The sequence below is a fragment of the Ursus americanus genome, chromosome 6 (genome assembly GCF_024610735.1).
Source record: "Ursus americanus isolate L20-20 chromosome 6, mUrsAme1.1.p, whole genome shotgun sequence".
NCBI classification, from domain to species: domain Eukaryota; kingdom Metazoa; phylum Chordata; class Mammalia; order Carnivora; family Ursidae; genus Ursus; species Ursus americanus.
The window spans coordinates 24,743,290-24,758,056 of NC_142132.1; the positions used below are offsets into that span (position 1 = coordinate 24,743,290).

General features: G+C 54.2%; 1 protein-coding gene across 3 annotated transcripts in view; it reads left to right on the top strand.

The window, feature by feature from the left end:
• The first annotated feature begins 453 nt into the window (after positions 1-453).
• Positions 454-14,767, top strand: part of SH3PXD2A (SH3 and PX domains 2A) — a 226,573-nt gene continuing 212,259 nt past the window's right edge. For all 3 annotated transcript variants that reach the window (XM_087862734.1, XM_045803038.2, XM_045803039.2), the window contains exon 1: positions 454-590. In XM_087862734.1, coding sequence (XP_087718860.1) covers positions 519-590 — 72 coding nt within the window. In that variant the 5' untranslated portion in view covers positions 454-518. The remainder of the gene's footprint in view (positions 591-14,767) is intronic.

Below are 14,767 nucleotides of genomic sequence, written 5' to 3' on the forward strand. Positions count from 1 at the left end.
CCTTCCCTTCCCTGCCGGCCCGGCCCTGCCTTCTCCTCCTGCGCCCACAGCCTCAGCCAGCGCCGAGCCCCCCGGAGCCGGAGCGCGGCGAAGGGGCGCCGCCAGCCCCTCCCCAGCGCGCTGACAGCAGGCTCCGGGGCCCCCGCCCCGTCCCCTCGCCGGCGGGACACACCCCCGCCCCTCCTCCGCTCCGCCAGTTCCCGCCGGACCCACCGGGCGGCGGACGGCGGAGAGAGCGGGCGGGCGAGGCGGAGAGCTGCGGCGGCGGCGGCGGCGCGGGAGGCAAGGGGCGCGCGGCAGGCCCACGGGGAACCGCCCGGGGCGCACGGAGCCCGCGTGCCCTCCCGGACCGTCCCCGCCCCGGGGCCGTACCTGTGGGCGCCAGGAGCCGGGGCAGCGGCGCGCCGGGCCGGAGTGGCCGGGGGACCCGGGACCCGGGAAGAGGGAGAAGCGGGAGCCGGACCGTGATGAGGAGGTGACGCCGCCGGAGGGCGCCACTCGCTTTGTTGGGGGGGAAGATGCTGGCCTACTGCGTGCAAGATGCCACGGTGGTGGACGTGGAGAAGCGGAGGAACCCCTCCAAGCACTATGTGAGTACTGCCCCTACCGACCCCTGCGTGGGGTTGGCCAGAGACCCCCCGGCAGGACCCCCCCCCCGGGGGGGTCCCTCGCCCCACCCTCTAAGTCCCGGAGCTGAGTACCCACAGGGCAGCCCTCGGCTATGGAGTTTCTTCGCAGGGCTGTGATCTCCAGGGAAGCCTTCTCTGTCCTTTCTCCACTCCCCCGCCCCCCCCGTTTTCTTTTTTTGGCATTGGAATTGGCAAGTGGCTGCCCTTGTCTGTTACAACGGTGAAGTCATCTGTCCGCCTGAGCTTTGATGGATGGTGGGGGGAGCTTTCGTCAAACCGTCGCTGAGAAGCTCCGTTGGGAAAGAGCATCTCGCTGGGGCTCCCTGGGGGCCTGGGTCGCTCACGCTTACACGCACCGTGATGCTTTCCGAGGCTCGCCCAGGGGAAGGAAGCCTCGCGCGGCCCTCCCACGTTTGCCCTGGGCTCTGCCTCCCTAGGCCTGGGTCTGGGGGCCCAGGGAAGCCGCTGCGCCCCCCTGCCCCACCTCCACCCTCAGCCCTGAGCTTCGGTTTCCTTCTTAAAGTCATTGTGTCCGTCGGTGTGAGGAGAATTGTGGCTTTTCCTTTTATCCTTCTCTGGACGTGACCCTTAACCGGGTTCATTTCCTCTTAAGTGATGCTCTGTCTCCAGACACGAGGAGGCAAATGTTTGCTGTGGTCTCCAAGGAACGGCCGGCTGCCCCTCCCCCTTCCTTCCCCACCATTAATGAGAAGGGGCTACGGTTGATTGAGCTGAGCTCCGGGGTCTGTGTGACTGCGACCCCTTTTCATCTCAGCCGTCCTGTCTTCCCATCCTTCGCACCTTAGGAAGTAAACATGGTGTCCTTGATGCCGGAGGACGCCTGTCTGAACCGCTTTGCTCCTGTACTTGAGACAGCAGAGACAGCCAGGCATCCGAAGCAGGACTGCATCTTATTTGCAAATTAGGCACTTAACGGAGTATTTGGAATGCTCAAAGCATTAATGTAAACAAAGCGGGTTGTAGGTTGCTGCCCCTAGACTGAGCATTGATCTCCGAGAAATGCCCTTCATTTCCCTGTTGGAAGAGGACTGGGGTCTGTGCCAGTGTCAGCCTCAGGCCACTCTTTCTGTCTTTATCACCAATAGCTCTGCACTTTGGGTTTGTTTTTTGTTTTGTTTTGTTTTGATTTTTGAAGTGGAGTAAATGGGCCTGGGCTCAGATTGGAGAGGAGATAAACTAAGGAGTAGGGTTCCTGATGGGACAGAGAGGTGGGTGCCGGAGGGAGAGTTGTTCCTTTTGTGTTATCTGGCTCAGCAAGCAAGCATCTTCATTTCAAGAAAGCTCCTTTTGGAGGACTTGGGGCACTGTGTGGTCACCCTCCTCCGGGTACAGATGTCCGTTTGCACACCCCAGCTCTTAGTATCAAGTCAGCCGTTTTTCTCAGATGTCACAGGCTAAGTTTTAGGGGTTCTCTTTTCTAGCCTCAGTGAAGCCTGGCCCTACTTTCAACAGATGGCACTCTCTGCTCTGAGACCCAGGCAGGTGCTTTCTCTCCGCTCTTGAGTTTAGCTGAAACTTCAAATCTTAGCCCCGACCAGTGATGTCCAAGATTACAAGGTAGGGTGTACTGGCAACAAGCCAGAAGTGTTGTGAAAGCAGCTGGGGACCCACTGCAGACAGTATTGAAAGGTGGTTAGCCCTGGGGCTCTGAGGTAGAGGGTCTTATTCAAAGCCTGGGTCAGCCACTAACTAGCTTTGTGACTCGGGGCAGGTTATTTAACCTCTGTGGGATTCAGGGTTCCTCATTTTTAAAGTGAGGATGATAATAGTACCTATTTCATAGGGTTGTCTGGAGAATTAAATGAGATCATCCATGAAAAGCACTTAGCACAGTTCCTGGCATGTAACAAGCACTCACTAAATGGTAGCTTATTATTGGTGAGATTCTGACTGAGAAAGCACTTTTGAAAAGCAGCTAGTAATGGTCTGGCAAAAAAAAGAGAACAATTTCGGGTTTTAAGATTGATAATAACTTGTTCTATGTGAAAAACACAAGAGAAGTCCTGTCTAATTCCCTTGAAATGATCATTTCCTCCCTTTTTACGGACAGTGTTTCCCAGGACATCTCCGCTTCCCATGTAAGAATCGACATTATGTTTGGGGCAGGGAGTGATGTCACTGAACAGCTGGGGCCATACAGAGCTCTCAACTAAGGCTGTGGAAAACAATTAAAGGAGAAAGTGTTATATGCTGTGGAATTGTGGAGCTGGCAGGGCTCCTCAGGCTCGACCCCCTCATTTTACAGATGGGGAAGCTGAAAACCAGAAGGGGTAAGGTCACTTGCAACCCAGCTCTTCACAGCACCTGGGCTTACCTGGCATTTCGCCCGTGGGGTGGGTTTTGCTCATCAGAGTACCTTAAGTCTGGTTAGAGGTGACTAGGCGATCTGGTGGATATCTGGTGGTCGTCAGAGGTTCCTACATATTTGGGGGCATCATTGGGCCATAATGTAAGGAGAGGTGGCCCCATAATAGAAAGTGTCAGCAGGGCTCATAGGAGCAGGAGGAGCAGGTTGGGGGAGCCTGTGCCTCTGAAGTTTAGGATCCCCACCTGTCTCGGCCCTTGCATGGTGGGCATCACACCCCAGAAGGTCAGGTGTTCTGGGTAAGGTACCCTGGTGTGGGTGGCTGGCAGGATGCACTGCGCCCAAGTCCCAGATGTTCTGGAAGCACTCTGCACTGGAGAAGCATGCCCCCTTCCCGCCTCTCCTCCACTGACGGTGAATTCTTACTCTGTGGTTTGGCACATTGCAGAGCAGAGAGGTTTTATGGGATGTGCACGTTAGCTGGAGCTGGCTGATGAGAGGCCTGGGGCCCAAGCAGGCGGGGTTCTGCTGGCTCCAGAACACTGGGAACACACTGCAAAGTTTTTCTCAGGACATCCAGCAAAGGGTGTGCTTGTCTCCAGGACGAGGGGGAGCTGCCTGAACACCGAGGGTCTGTTTACGAAAGACGGGCAAATGGCTTCTATCATTCGGATGGTGCTGTCAGCCCTTGCTTCCTTCCTCTCTGCCAAGCCCCAGCTTGGGTGGGGTTTGGGGTGAGTGGGCACCTGCTGCTTAGGTCAGGCTCCCTGGCACGGAGTTGGATTCCTCTCTTAACTCGTATGAGCTGCCCCTGTGAAGACCTTAGGTAAAGTGGCTTTGGCCTCAGGTTACTTCTCTTTCAAATAGTCCTGATACGCTGGATGCAACCTGCAGATAACTTCATCTGAAATTCTTCCATAAGGCTAGTAGTACAGGTTTACCATAATTCTTGGCACTCACCTGAGTGTGTAGGCATATGTCAAGTCGTCCGCTGGTGGAGAGAAGTTCGTTTCTCTAGAACAAACAGATTATTTGTTTGGATTTGGGAGGCATTGTGCTTTTACAGTGGTTTCCTTTCCTGATTGTTTATTTCAGACAAGTATCAGTCATGGATGTTTTGATCCTTTACAGGACTCTTTAGGGAATGCAAAAAATAGCCAGTGTTAGTAGTCACCATTGTGGTGCCAAGCGCTTCACGTGCGTGATTTCCTGCGGCTCCTGCAGTTCATCGAATGTGCCCGAATGCACCCTAACCTGGGGTAGGTTCTTTGATTTCTTTAGACAGATGGGTGAACTTGCAGAGGTTGGAGATTGCCCAGGGTCTCCCAGTTAAGGCAAGGCAGATCTGGGTAAACTCAGGTTCGCTTGCCTCCCAAGAGGGACATGAGCCTAAAATGGGGCCCTTTCATCAACTTGACTCAGGGTGGGGAGACCAGGCTCGGGCACACTACGGAGGCGAGTTTGTGAAGGCAGTGGAGGGCGAGCACGGCGAGGCAGGGAGAACGGAGCAGAGCCAGGATGATAGTTGGTCGCCGCTGATGCAGGAGGTGATAAATTTAGGATCAACACTGTGGAAATACTACATTCTCCCATGTGTTTAGATCATCACAGAATTTGGTCTTGGTCCTGGGAGTACATTTTTAGGAATTGGCTCCAGACCCATTCACTTCTCTGCCCTTCAGTTTTTCTCTAAGCCCTTAGAGCGTGGATCCAGCCTTACGGGAGGAAGGACACGCAGCTGCAGAAAGGGCCTTGTCGCGCCGGTTCCCTTCCCGAACGAGTATTGTGGGGCAGATCAGGGGTCGAATTCCACCTCTGGCTCTTCCTGGCTGTGCCGCCCTGGGGCCAGCCACCTTGGGCCTCAGTTTCCTCACTCGCAACGTCACAGGACTTTTGGAAAATTGATTTGAGATAATTTCTCAAATTTCTGGAGCTGCGATCAGTCTCCTATGTAAAGCATTCTTCTTAATACCTGGCCCCTATCATGCGTGTTCAGCATACACTAGTTTCCATCGGCTGTCCCTTCCTTCTGGTGATCGCCAGAATGCTAGAGTTCGCCTGGGACCTAGTAGGTGAAGCTGAGAGAAAAGGAAAGGCTGAGGCGAAAAGGAAGGACCAGCTGCTCATAGTGGGATGGGAAATTGGGCGACATGCCCCGTGGAAAACACCCAACACACAAGAGAAACAGATAAACAAGGAACAGCTGTTCAGACCTGGAGGGCTTCCTGGAGCCGATCTAGTGGTGGCTGCCTGGTAAGCTGGGCAGGAGAAGGGAAGGGACATGGGTTGAGGGAGAGGATTAAAGAGGTGGTCCAGTAAGGGCAAGGTCACAATAGCACGCTAGCCCCAAGGTCAGTGCCACACATGGGTTAGCGCTCCTGCCTGCTCTCTTTTTCTTTGTCTCTGTCTCTCCCTCTTACACACGCACACACAGGAACAGTTTCTTCTCCTTCCAAGGAGGCAAGTGATCCAGGGGTGATTCACAGGTCTGACAAAGCTTCCTGCTCATGGAACAACCAACCACATCCTACTGGCCGTTGGAACACGGACCACAACCAGCCATGTATCATGACCCTTGTGGGAGCTGAGTGAGGGTTGGGGGGGGTCAAATCAGAATTGCAATCACCATGTGTGGTGGCAGGCAGAGGGGAGGTGAAGGGAAGGGAAAAATAAACCTATTTGATGTCACAGGAGACTGATTCCAGCTCCAGAAATATGAGTATTCCAGCTGCTGCATTTTCCAAAGAGATATTCCGGGGCCAGCATGAGTTAATGGCCAGTGGAGGCCGTGAATTAGAGGAGGGTTAGGACTTGGGGATTGCACAGCAGTCCCCTGGAAATTGCCTTCTAATTTCCTCAGCCTGAGTCATTGACCAGACCAGTTCTTGGCCAGAAAAAGTCAAAGAGGCAACTCTGTTCCCTTTTGCCTCTTAATTAAACAAAATCAAACAAATAATAGAGTTATATATACGGTAGTCACACTTACTCCTCTTGAGTTCTGAGAATCCGGGAAAAGGATAATGGTTTAGGACAGGGATCCAGGGAACAGGAAGGACAAGGGTTGTGTGTGGGAAATGAGGTGGAGCTCTGGCTTTGGAAATAGGTTCTGAGCCAGGGCCAGAGGTGTTCTCTGCCATGGCAATTGCCAAAAATAATGGAAGCGTCCAGTAGGGTGATCAGCGTTTCAAGAGGTGATTCCCAGAGCTGCATGTGACTTCTCGCGGGGGCCAGGCTGCGGCCGCCGTGGTGGGGTCTGTCACAGGAAAGCAGGTGAACGGAGAGGTCAAGGGCCTGGACGCGTGCACAGGAGAGTGGAGGGCAAACCTCAGGAAGGCCCCTTTTGCCCCCCCCCAAGGGACCGCTAGGCGAGGCACACTTTGGGAAGTGCTGAGCAGAGTCCAGTGACGGTGTCAAGCTGCACAGTGAGGAGAGAAGGGGAAGAATCAAGTGCAGAAGGTCCCTTTCGGACAGCCTTTTATTTGAGGTACATAATAACCGTGTGAGGGAGGGAGGTGTTTTCATCTCCATTCTGCAGATGTAAAGATTGAGGCTTAGAGTGTTTTCGTGACTCTCAGTAATTGGCAAGGCTGGGGTTCTTACCCTGGTCTCTGACACGGAAGTCTGTGAGCTTGGGGCTGGGTCCGTGAGACAGGGGGACGACAATAACCAAGTGCGGGCAGTTCCTCCTGAGAGGGTGACATGCACAGGAAGGTCGCGTTGCGTTGCCGGAGAGCATGTGGGCTCTGCTGTCCCTGGGCTGGAAGCCTGTCCCCACCACTGGCTGCCATGGGGCCCAGCGCAAGCTACCCCTTTCTCCGCAGCTCAGGCTCCTCAAACAGAAAATGTGGGGAAACTAGGACCTAGCTCACAGGGTTGTGGTGATGATTAAGTGAAATAAACGTGAAGAGCTTAGAACAGTACCCGGTGTGTGTGAGCACAACATAGGTATTTGCTTTAATAATGATTAAGTCCTAAAGCTTTTCAGGAGAGGGAGTGCTTTCTGTGAACTGGAGTTTTCAGGGAAGGCCGGCTCACAATGGGCTTTGAGGTGTAATTAAGATTTGGCTGGGAAGGAGTAGGATTTAGGTGGGAAAAGAGGGGAAGGAAGGGCATTCCAAGAAAGGAAAAAGCAAAGGTGCTGAAGCTGGGCCATGCAAGGAAAATGTGGGCAGAACCCCCGTGGGAGAGAAGGATGAGGAGGGAGGTCGGGGCCAGCTTCTGAGAGCCTCAAATGCCAGTGGGGGGAATCCAGTTTATTGTGTAGACACCTCTACACAGTAATCCTCGGGAGAATCCTCTTCTCCCAAGGATTGTGGGGGAGGGGGAGCTGACTGTCCCCGTGGGGTCCTTCTGAGGGGTCCCAGAGCTGGGGTTGCTCTTGCAGCCATGGCTGGAACAGAGGGAAGCCCTGGAGCCCTTTTCTAGCTCTGCACTGGGGACTCTTCAGTGGGCAGGCCAGAGCCCAGCCTCTCTGTTTATAGCTCTTACTCGGAGGGGTCAGGCCACCTCATAAAAGTTGATTGCCCCCCAGACATCTTGGAGGGTGGAGAAGGAGGAGGAGGAGGAGGAGGAGACGAGGGAGCAGCATGGAGCGCGGTGCATGGCGGCTTTGGGCGTCAGCTGTGGAGAGCCCTGGCCAGTGGGGCCTGGTGCGGCAGGCGTGTGCCACGTGGGGTAATTTCCATCCATATCCCCAGCATTGCCACGGAAGCACCCCAGGGACAAGAGAGAGGAAACCCCCAACCTTTTTGTTTTTAAATAACATTTAGGCTTTTCTTTCCTTTTTATTTATTTATTCTTTTTTCAGTTAAACTCTAACCCCAACGTGGGGCTCGAACTCACAACCCCGAGATCAAGAGTGTCTCACTTCACCGACTTAGCCGGCCGGCTGCCCCAGGAAACCCCTATCCTTGTAGGGCTGGGGGGCTAGTCCTAAACAGCTTGCTGGGAGCCTAGGTTGTCACTGCAAACACTCACACTCATGTTGCTTTCGACTTCAACATCTCTCTGAACTGGTTTCAGTTTTAAACACGATGCTTCAAACTGCCCCTTCGTTTGAACCCCCGCCGCACCGCCAGGTATTCCAGTAAGCCTGAGTCTTTAGGGGGCACGTAATAATAAATATAACAGCTAACATTTCTGAATGCTTTCTACATGCTCAGAGTTTTATGTAGAAGCTCTCAAAACAGCCCCCCAAAACGTGTCGTTACTGCTGGCATCCACATCGTACTGGCGAGGACGCGGAGGCCCAGAGAGCTTAAATAAATTGCCAAACACCATGCAGCTAATAAGCTGCATATGGAGAGGGGCCCGCTGGCTCCAAAAGCTGCCCTGTCCCCACAGCCCTCACAGCCCCTTAATCACATGTTATACCTGGGACCGGGCCCCAAGGAGATCCCACCTGAGGCCTGGCTGGCTGACTTCTCCAGATGTGAGAACTTCCACATGTCACCTCCCTCTTCTAGATCTCCACTTGCCCATCTGGAAAACGGGGTGATTGCTTCCTTTCTGGCCCACCTTGCAGAGGGGAGGGTGGGTGTGAAAGCTGCTTGGGGAAGGGCTGGGCCCAGAAAAAAAAAGCTGTGGGAAGGGTCCCCTAAGATCCCTCATCCTCAGCCGGGCTTCTTACTCGTGTGGGGCTAGGGATGCTTTACAAAGGGAGCCGATTCTGACCTCAGGGAATTTTCATACACGGTTTCCTGGCCATGCTACCTCCCCTGAGAAGCCTCGTAGCCAGAGTGGACTAGGTTGACCTAGGTCCTCTCTGAAGACATCTTCTAGAAAACCACCTCTAGGAGCTACACTTTGCTTCTTTCCACGCCTGTCATTTTTGTGAATGGGAAGAGACAGAGCTGTTTCCAGTCACATCTCCCCCTGCTGTTACCTGAGGGGAGGAAGTGACATCAGGCGCTGAGTTAGCAAAGGGGAAACAGCTGGGCCTTCTGCCCCTCCACTTGGCTCTTTCTTTGGCCCTTTGCTGTCATTTCCCTTTGGCTGGTGAGGAAGCCACCCTCCCCAAGCTCGGGTGGAGGGATGTGGTGGGGTGGGGACAAAGTCCCTTCCTCTGTGTCAATGCAGCATAAATTATGCAGTGGGGCATGTGGGGCCCTCCAGTCTGTCTCTGGGAGCCCTGGAACCCGGCAGAAATCGGTCACTCTTAACTCTGGAGAGAGAGGGGTGTGGTATAGTGAACTCGCAGGGTGTACCAGGTGGGGTAAAGGATCGAGTGGGTGTAGGCCAGTCTGTACTTTTGCCTGTCCCTGGTGGTCCGTGGTAGAGAGCCCTCACCGTTCCCTTTTTCCGGGAATATTCGCACTCGGTAATAAAGGAGACCTTGGCCTCTAATTCGTGGACATCATCATCCTACAGCTACCACACACTGAATTCCTGTCTTATGCCAGGCACTGCGGGCATTTTACTTATAATCTCTGGGCCCCATACCAGCCCTGAAGGCATGCATTTTTAACCCCGTATGACTCCTATGGAAACCAAGGTGCCGGAAGTTTAGGTGGCGCTGTTTGTCGCGCACAAAGCCAGGTGTGTTGGACCCCCTGCCCTCGGCCTGGGCCTGATTCATCCTGTCACTGTGCTTTACACACTTGGTCCCTCTCCAGGGCTGCCCCAGGGGTAGCGGGGACTTCTGCAGCCCGAACATGTTGTCCTCCTGTGCAGAAGCATTCTTTGTTGAGAAAGCCGGCCTTGCTGCTTTTGCCCACCTAAGGGCTCTGAGCGCGAAGGGGTTGTCCCTGGTGTTTGAAGCGGCTGCTTTGTAAAGTCTTTCATGGTAGGCCCCATTCCGACCCAGCTTTATTCTGTTTCCTGATGGCCCAGACCCAAAGGGCTATTTTAAGGGCCTTGCCTGTGTGGGAGAATTTCTCTTTGTAACAACAGAGAAGGCAGCCTCGCTGGCCTGGCACCGTGCTGGCAGCGGGGCTCTGAGAGACCGAAGCTCTTTCCTGAATTCTGTCTCCTGGGCTGGAATCGATTCAGGGAGCTCTCAGCACGGTGCCTGGCACCTGGAAGGGCCACGGTCACTTGGCAGGGAGGGCAGGGGTTCCAGAGGTGACCGCCCAGGGATTTCTGCTGCCCTGAGCCCTGGCGGACTGGCAAACAGATCCTTCTGTCAGAGTTAAGGTCTGTCATAGAACAATGTGTGAACTTTGGTTCAAGCCAGGATTAATCATTTACCTCAGTCATCACTCCTTGGCAGCCGGAAAAGGGCAGCCTCATTTCCCCAAGATTCCTGGATGTCACGGCTCCCAGGCAGGGGAGGTAGGGAAGTTGAGTCAGAGTGTGTGTGAGTGGAGCCCTTTCTAGGCTCAGGCACTGGGCTAGGGCTTCTGGCCCACTGTGTCCTTTCATCCACACCCACCGTGAGCCCTGGCCCTGTTTTGAAGACGAGGACAGCAAGGTTCCGAGAGGTGCTGCGTCTTGCCCTCTCTCACACAGCATTAAATGGCAAGAGCTCTGGGTTTGAACCCAGATCTCTGTAGCAGCAAAGCCTGGGATGGGGGCCCCCGAGCTCCCTGGAGATTTGACGGATTGCCTCCAGTGGTCGGCTAACTAGTTGGGAGTTCTCTTTTATTCCTGCCCCCAGCCAGAAGCATCCGTATGTGTGAAAACTAGCCGAACCCCCTCTGCCCTCTTGGCGTCTGTACTTTGCCCTCCGCTGCACGCGCCCGCGGGGGTCATGGCCGTGACCTGTGGCCCTGCCGGGGTGTGGAAGGCTGAGAGCCTGGCCCTGAGGCTTAAGAAGGGAGTGGCCCCAGAGGCAGCGTGGGCCCCGTGCGCTCCCTGGGGAGGCTGAGGACCTGTGGCTTCATACATGGCTTTGTCTCCTAGGACTTCGAGGCTGGGGGGGCGAGGGAGCGCAACACGTGGGTCCCCAGATGCGACGTAAAGGGTCAGGATTAAACCCTTGGGTCCTCCTCCCCCTCCGACCTCCCTCCCGAGCCCCTCCATCAACACGTGATATGGTTGGGATAAGATAACAAACCTCTCGCTGCTCAGATTGAGCCCCTGGCAAGGTCTGGCTTCTATTTTGGGATTCAGTTTTTTATTCCCCTTGAACTCCTGTCCAGAGCCACTTTTGAAGGCCTGGCCCTTCAGACGCTCCAGCTGATGGGGACTCTACATCCTGTCCTTGGGGATGATGGCTTGGTCGCCACGGTGCTGTGGTTGGGAGTAGGGGGGAGTTCAATTCTGGGCACTTGCGGCCTGCTGCTTGCTCAGGCTAGACTGGGCTGGCAGCCAGAGAGGACCTCAGGTGCCAGCAAAGGGAATTTGAGAGCAAGAAGCTGGGGGCAGGGCAGTGATGGCCTCGGGTACATGGGCCCCGGCTTGGAAGCCTCTTACAAGCTTTTCTTACTTCGCCAAGGCACCTCTGTGGGCCTCAGTTTTCTGATCCGTAAGATGGGGATAACAATACTACCTTGCCCATCTGATTGTTACTCTATGCCATGCCTGGCGCAAGACAGCTGTTCAGTAAATGGCAGTTATGTTACCGTTATCAGCATGGTCTTCCTTCATGGTTTTTCTCAGTTTCTGCCACCTTCCCGAAGCTTCCCTGATGTGTCCTCTTAAAATATTTCCTGTCTGTGAATTTTTATGATGTTTATCATGTTTACTACTCATGTAACACTTACCAAGAATGGCCTCGGTTGGCCAGCTTGTGGCAGGCGCCTGTCTTGTGTGCCTGATGGAAAAGCTCCTCGAGGGACGGACCTTGATGTGGTCTTCAGTCATCCAGTCAACATTTCAGTGTTGACTGTGTCCCAACCACTGGGAGCACAGCAGGGCAGATAAAAATCCCTGCCCTTTGGAAGCTTACGTTCCGATAGGGGAAGGAAAACAATAAGTAAATGTGTCTTAGATCAAATATAGAATGTGTTAGCTGGGGGATAAATGTTGGCCAGAAGCTAAGCAGGGTGAGGGGGCAGGAGATGGCGGTGGTGGGAGTTGCCGTGCTATTTCATTGAGGGCGGCCAGGACGTCTCCACTGTCCGGTGACTTTTGAGTAAGGTCTGAGGGAGGGGAGGGGGTCAGGCATGCAGATATTGGGGGGAAAGTTGTTGAGGGAGACGCGATAGCCACTGCTAAGGCCCTGAGGTGGGACTCTACCTGGCCTTTCCAGAGAACAGACTGGCATGACCAAGTGGAAGAAGCGAGGGGGGAGCACTGGGCAGTGAGGTCAGACAGGTGAAGAGGTCCAGCTGGGCCTGTATTCTCGTGGCACTGAGCACAGTTCCCACTCAGGACTTGCTGAAGACTGACACTGGCCAAAAAACTACAGAGAGGTTGCTCTGGGGACTGTGTTTGGGGTTTTCCTCTCTGGGGAAACTCAGCAGTGTCATGGACAGGAACTCCAAGCCCCCAAAGGCAGTGCCCATGTTAGGGCGTTTCAGTGAACTTGGATTTGTACCTACCATGCACGAGGCACCGGCTGAAAGCAGGTCCTCCCGCTGGGGGGTGGGGGTGGGGGTGCTCCTGCTGAGGCAGCAGGCACCACACCCTTTCATTTTGAACCCCTCCTCCCTGTGCTGGCAGAAGGTCTGGATCACAGTAGGTCTTTGATCATTGGCACAAATGTGTGGACAAAGGCTTCATTCTGTTAAAGCCCCTTCCTCCTACCCCACTCCTGTTTTTTTAAAAAGCCACAGCTTTTAACTTACAACTGTAGAAATTGCTTGTTTGAAATTCAAAAAATATGTATTTCTATTGATACAATATTATAAACGGTGTTAACATTCTCAGGGTAGTCCACCAAAACCTTTCTCCTCCGTGAAGTAGATGGAATTCTAGCATCAAGAACCAGATGTCTCCAGTTCACCTATATATGGGCTAGCCTGGAAACCTAAACTCTGTGTGGACTATCCAGGAAAACTGTCTTCCAGTGCTCACAGTTCACGGGCTAAATGGGGATGATGACGATGATGACGATGATGACGATGACGATGACGATGACGGCAGCACTATGTGCCAGCCATTCTTTTTTTTTTTTAAAGATCGTATTTACTTATTTTATTTTGTGTGGGGGGGATGTGAGCAGGGGGCAGAGGCACAGAGGGAGAGGAGAGACAGAGAATCTCCAGCAGAGAATCTCCGAGCTGAGCTCGAGCCCGACGTGGGGCTCCATCTCACAACCCTGAGATCCTGACCCGAGCCGAAACCAAGAGTCGGACGCTTAACCGACTGAGACCCCCAGGCGCCCCATGTGCCAGCCGTTCTTGTAGGCACTTTACTCATTTAATCTTTACGACAACCTGAGGAGAAAAGCACCACTGTGTTTCTTACGTTATTGGTGAGAAAATGGGGGCCAGAGATCAGAGGCTGAGGCAGAGGCAGGGTAGGGCTCCAGAGTCCCTCGGGAAACCTTTCCCTTCCTGGCCCTTCAGGGAATCCTGCTGGCCAGCCTTGCCACAGCCCAGGTTGGCCATCTGGAGAAGATCTTACTGCAGGACCTTGGTCATCAGGTGTCCTCACTGGCAAGAATGGAGTTAACAAGTGTCAGAATCAGGGAACCAAAGCCATGGGTGGCCAGCAGGAGTGGCCCTGCTTTGTTCCGAGACAGGAAAAACCATTTGTCCCTGGAACCCGACACTGCAGGGGGTGGGTTTGCTGTGTGTGGGTTATCTTCCTGGGCCATTTACAAGTCCGGCACATGGGGCTGGGGAGGGAGGGGTGGTGGGGAACACTGCCTGTGTTGGTGGAGGCCAGATTAGAGTGTCTGGCAAGATGTTTCTGACACCTAGACCATTCAGCTCTCTGCAAAGCCCAGCAGGTGGCTGGGCTGTTGCTTTAGCTAGGAGGGGGGGCACCCTCCCCTCCCTGCCTAGTTGAGTGTATTGTTGGAATGAGGTGGGCCCTAACCAGTCTGTTCCCTCCTCCAGGGCCCCAAAATAAACAGCAGCTGTTAGCTGCATCACCTCTCTTGGCTGCCAGTCTGTCAGCAGCGCCTGGCTCTCGCTTGGCCCTGCCCCTTCTGGGTATAATGGTGTGGGGTGTTGGGGGTCTGTTGGCTTTGCCCCACGGAGCCTGCCTTGCTAGCCATCTGGTGTGCCCTGGCGTGCCCTCTTCCCACACATCGCTGGCCCATTGGCCACCCACTGGCACTGTCCCTTCCTGCCCCGCAGTGAGGCAGGTCCTCATCGTGGCCACAGACTCAAGCTCAGGTCTGACGTCAGTTCGGCTCCTGGCTCTGCCACTCAGCGGGTGACCTTGGGTAACTCCGAGCCTCTGTTTCCTTCTCTGTAAAGCAGGTGATGGTATGTCATCACAGCAGAGGGGTGTGACCAGTGCTAGGGAGGCAGCTGGGGTGGAATCACTGAGGCCACACTGCCTGGTTCGAATCCCACCTTTGCCACTCAGGAGCTTCGTGACCTTGGGGGGAGGTGTTGAAGCTCTTCACACCTCAGTTTTCTCATCTGTACAATGGGGATAATAAAAGCATCCCTTAGGCTGGTAGTGAGGAGTAGATGGGTTAATGCATGTAAAGCCCTCAAAATGGTGCCAGGCACAGAGTTAGAGCTTGGTGAATGGAACAGTGTGTGCCCTCCCTGGCAGGTAAGGCAGGACATCCCCTGAAAGGATGGGTCATGTGTGCAGATCCGAGAGCTGACAGAACTACCCTCCTTCCAACCTGACTTCCGTGCGGCTGTGCTAATTGTTTCTAGCCTGCATTCAGCACTTACGCATGACGGGCTGGGGGTGGGGGTAGAACGGGTTACAAAGCAGGATGGAGGCATGAAAACAGAGAGCTGGGATTTCTATTCTACTTGGCAGTGGTTCTAACGATGTAATGTAAGAAATGGAA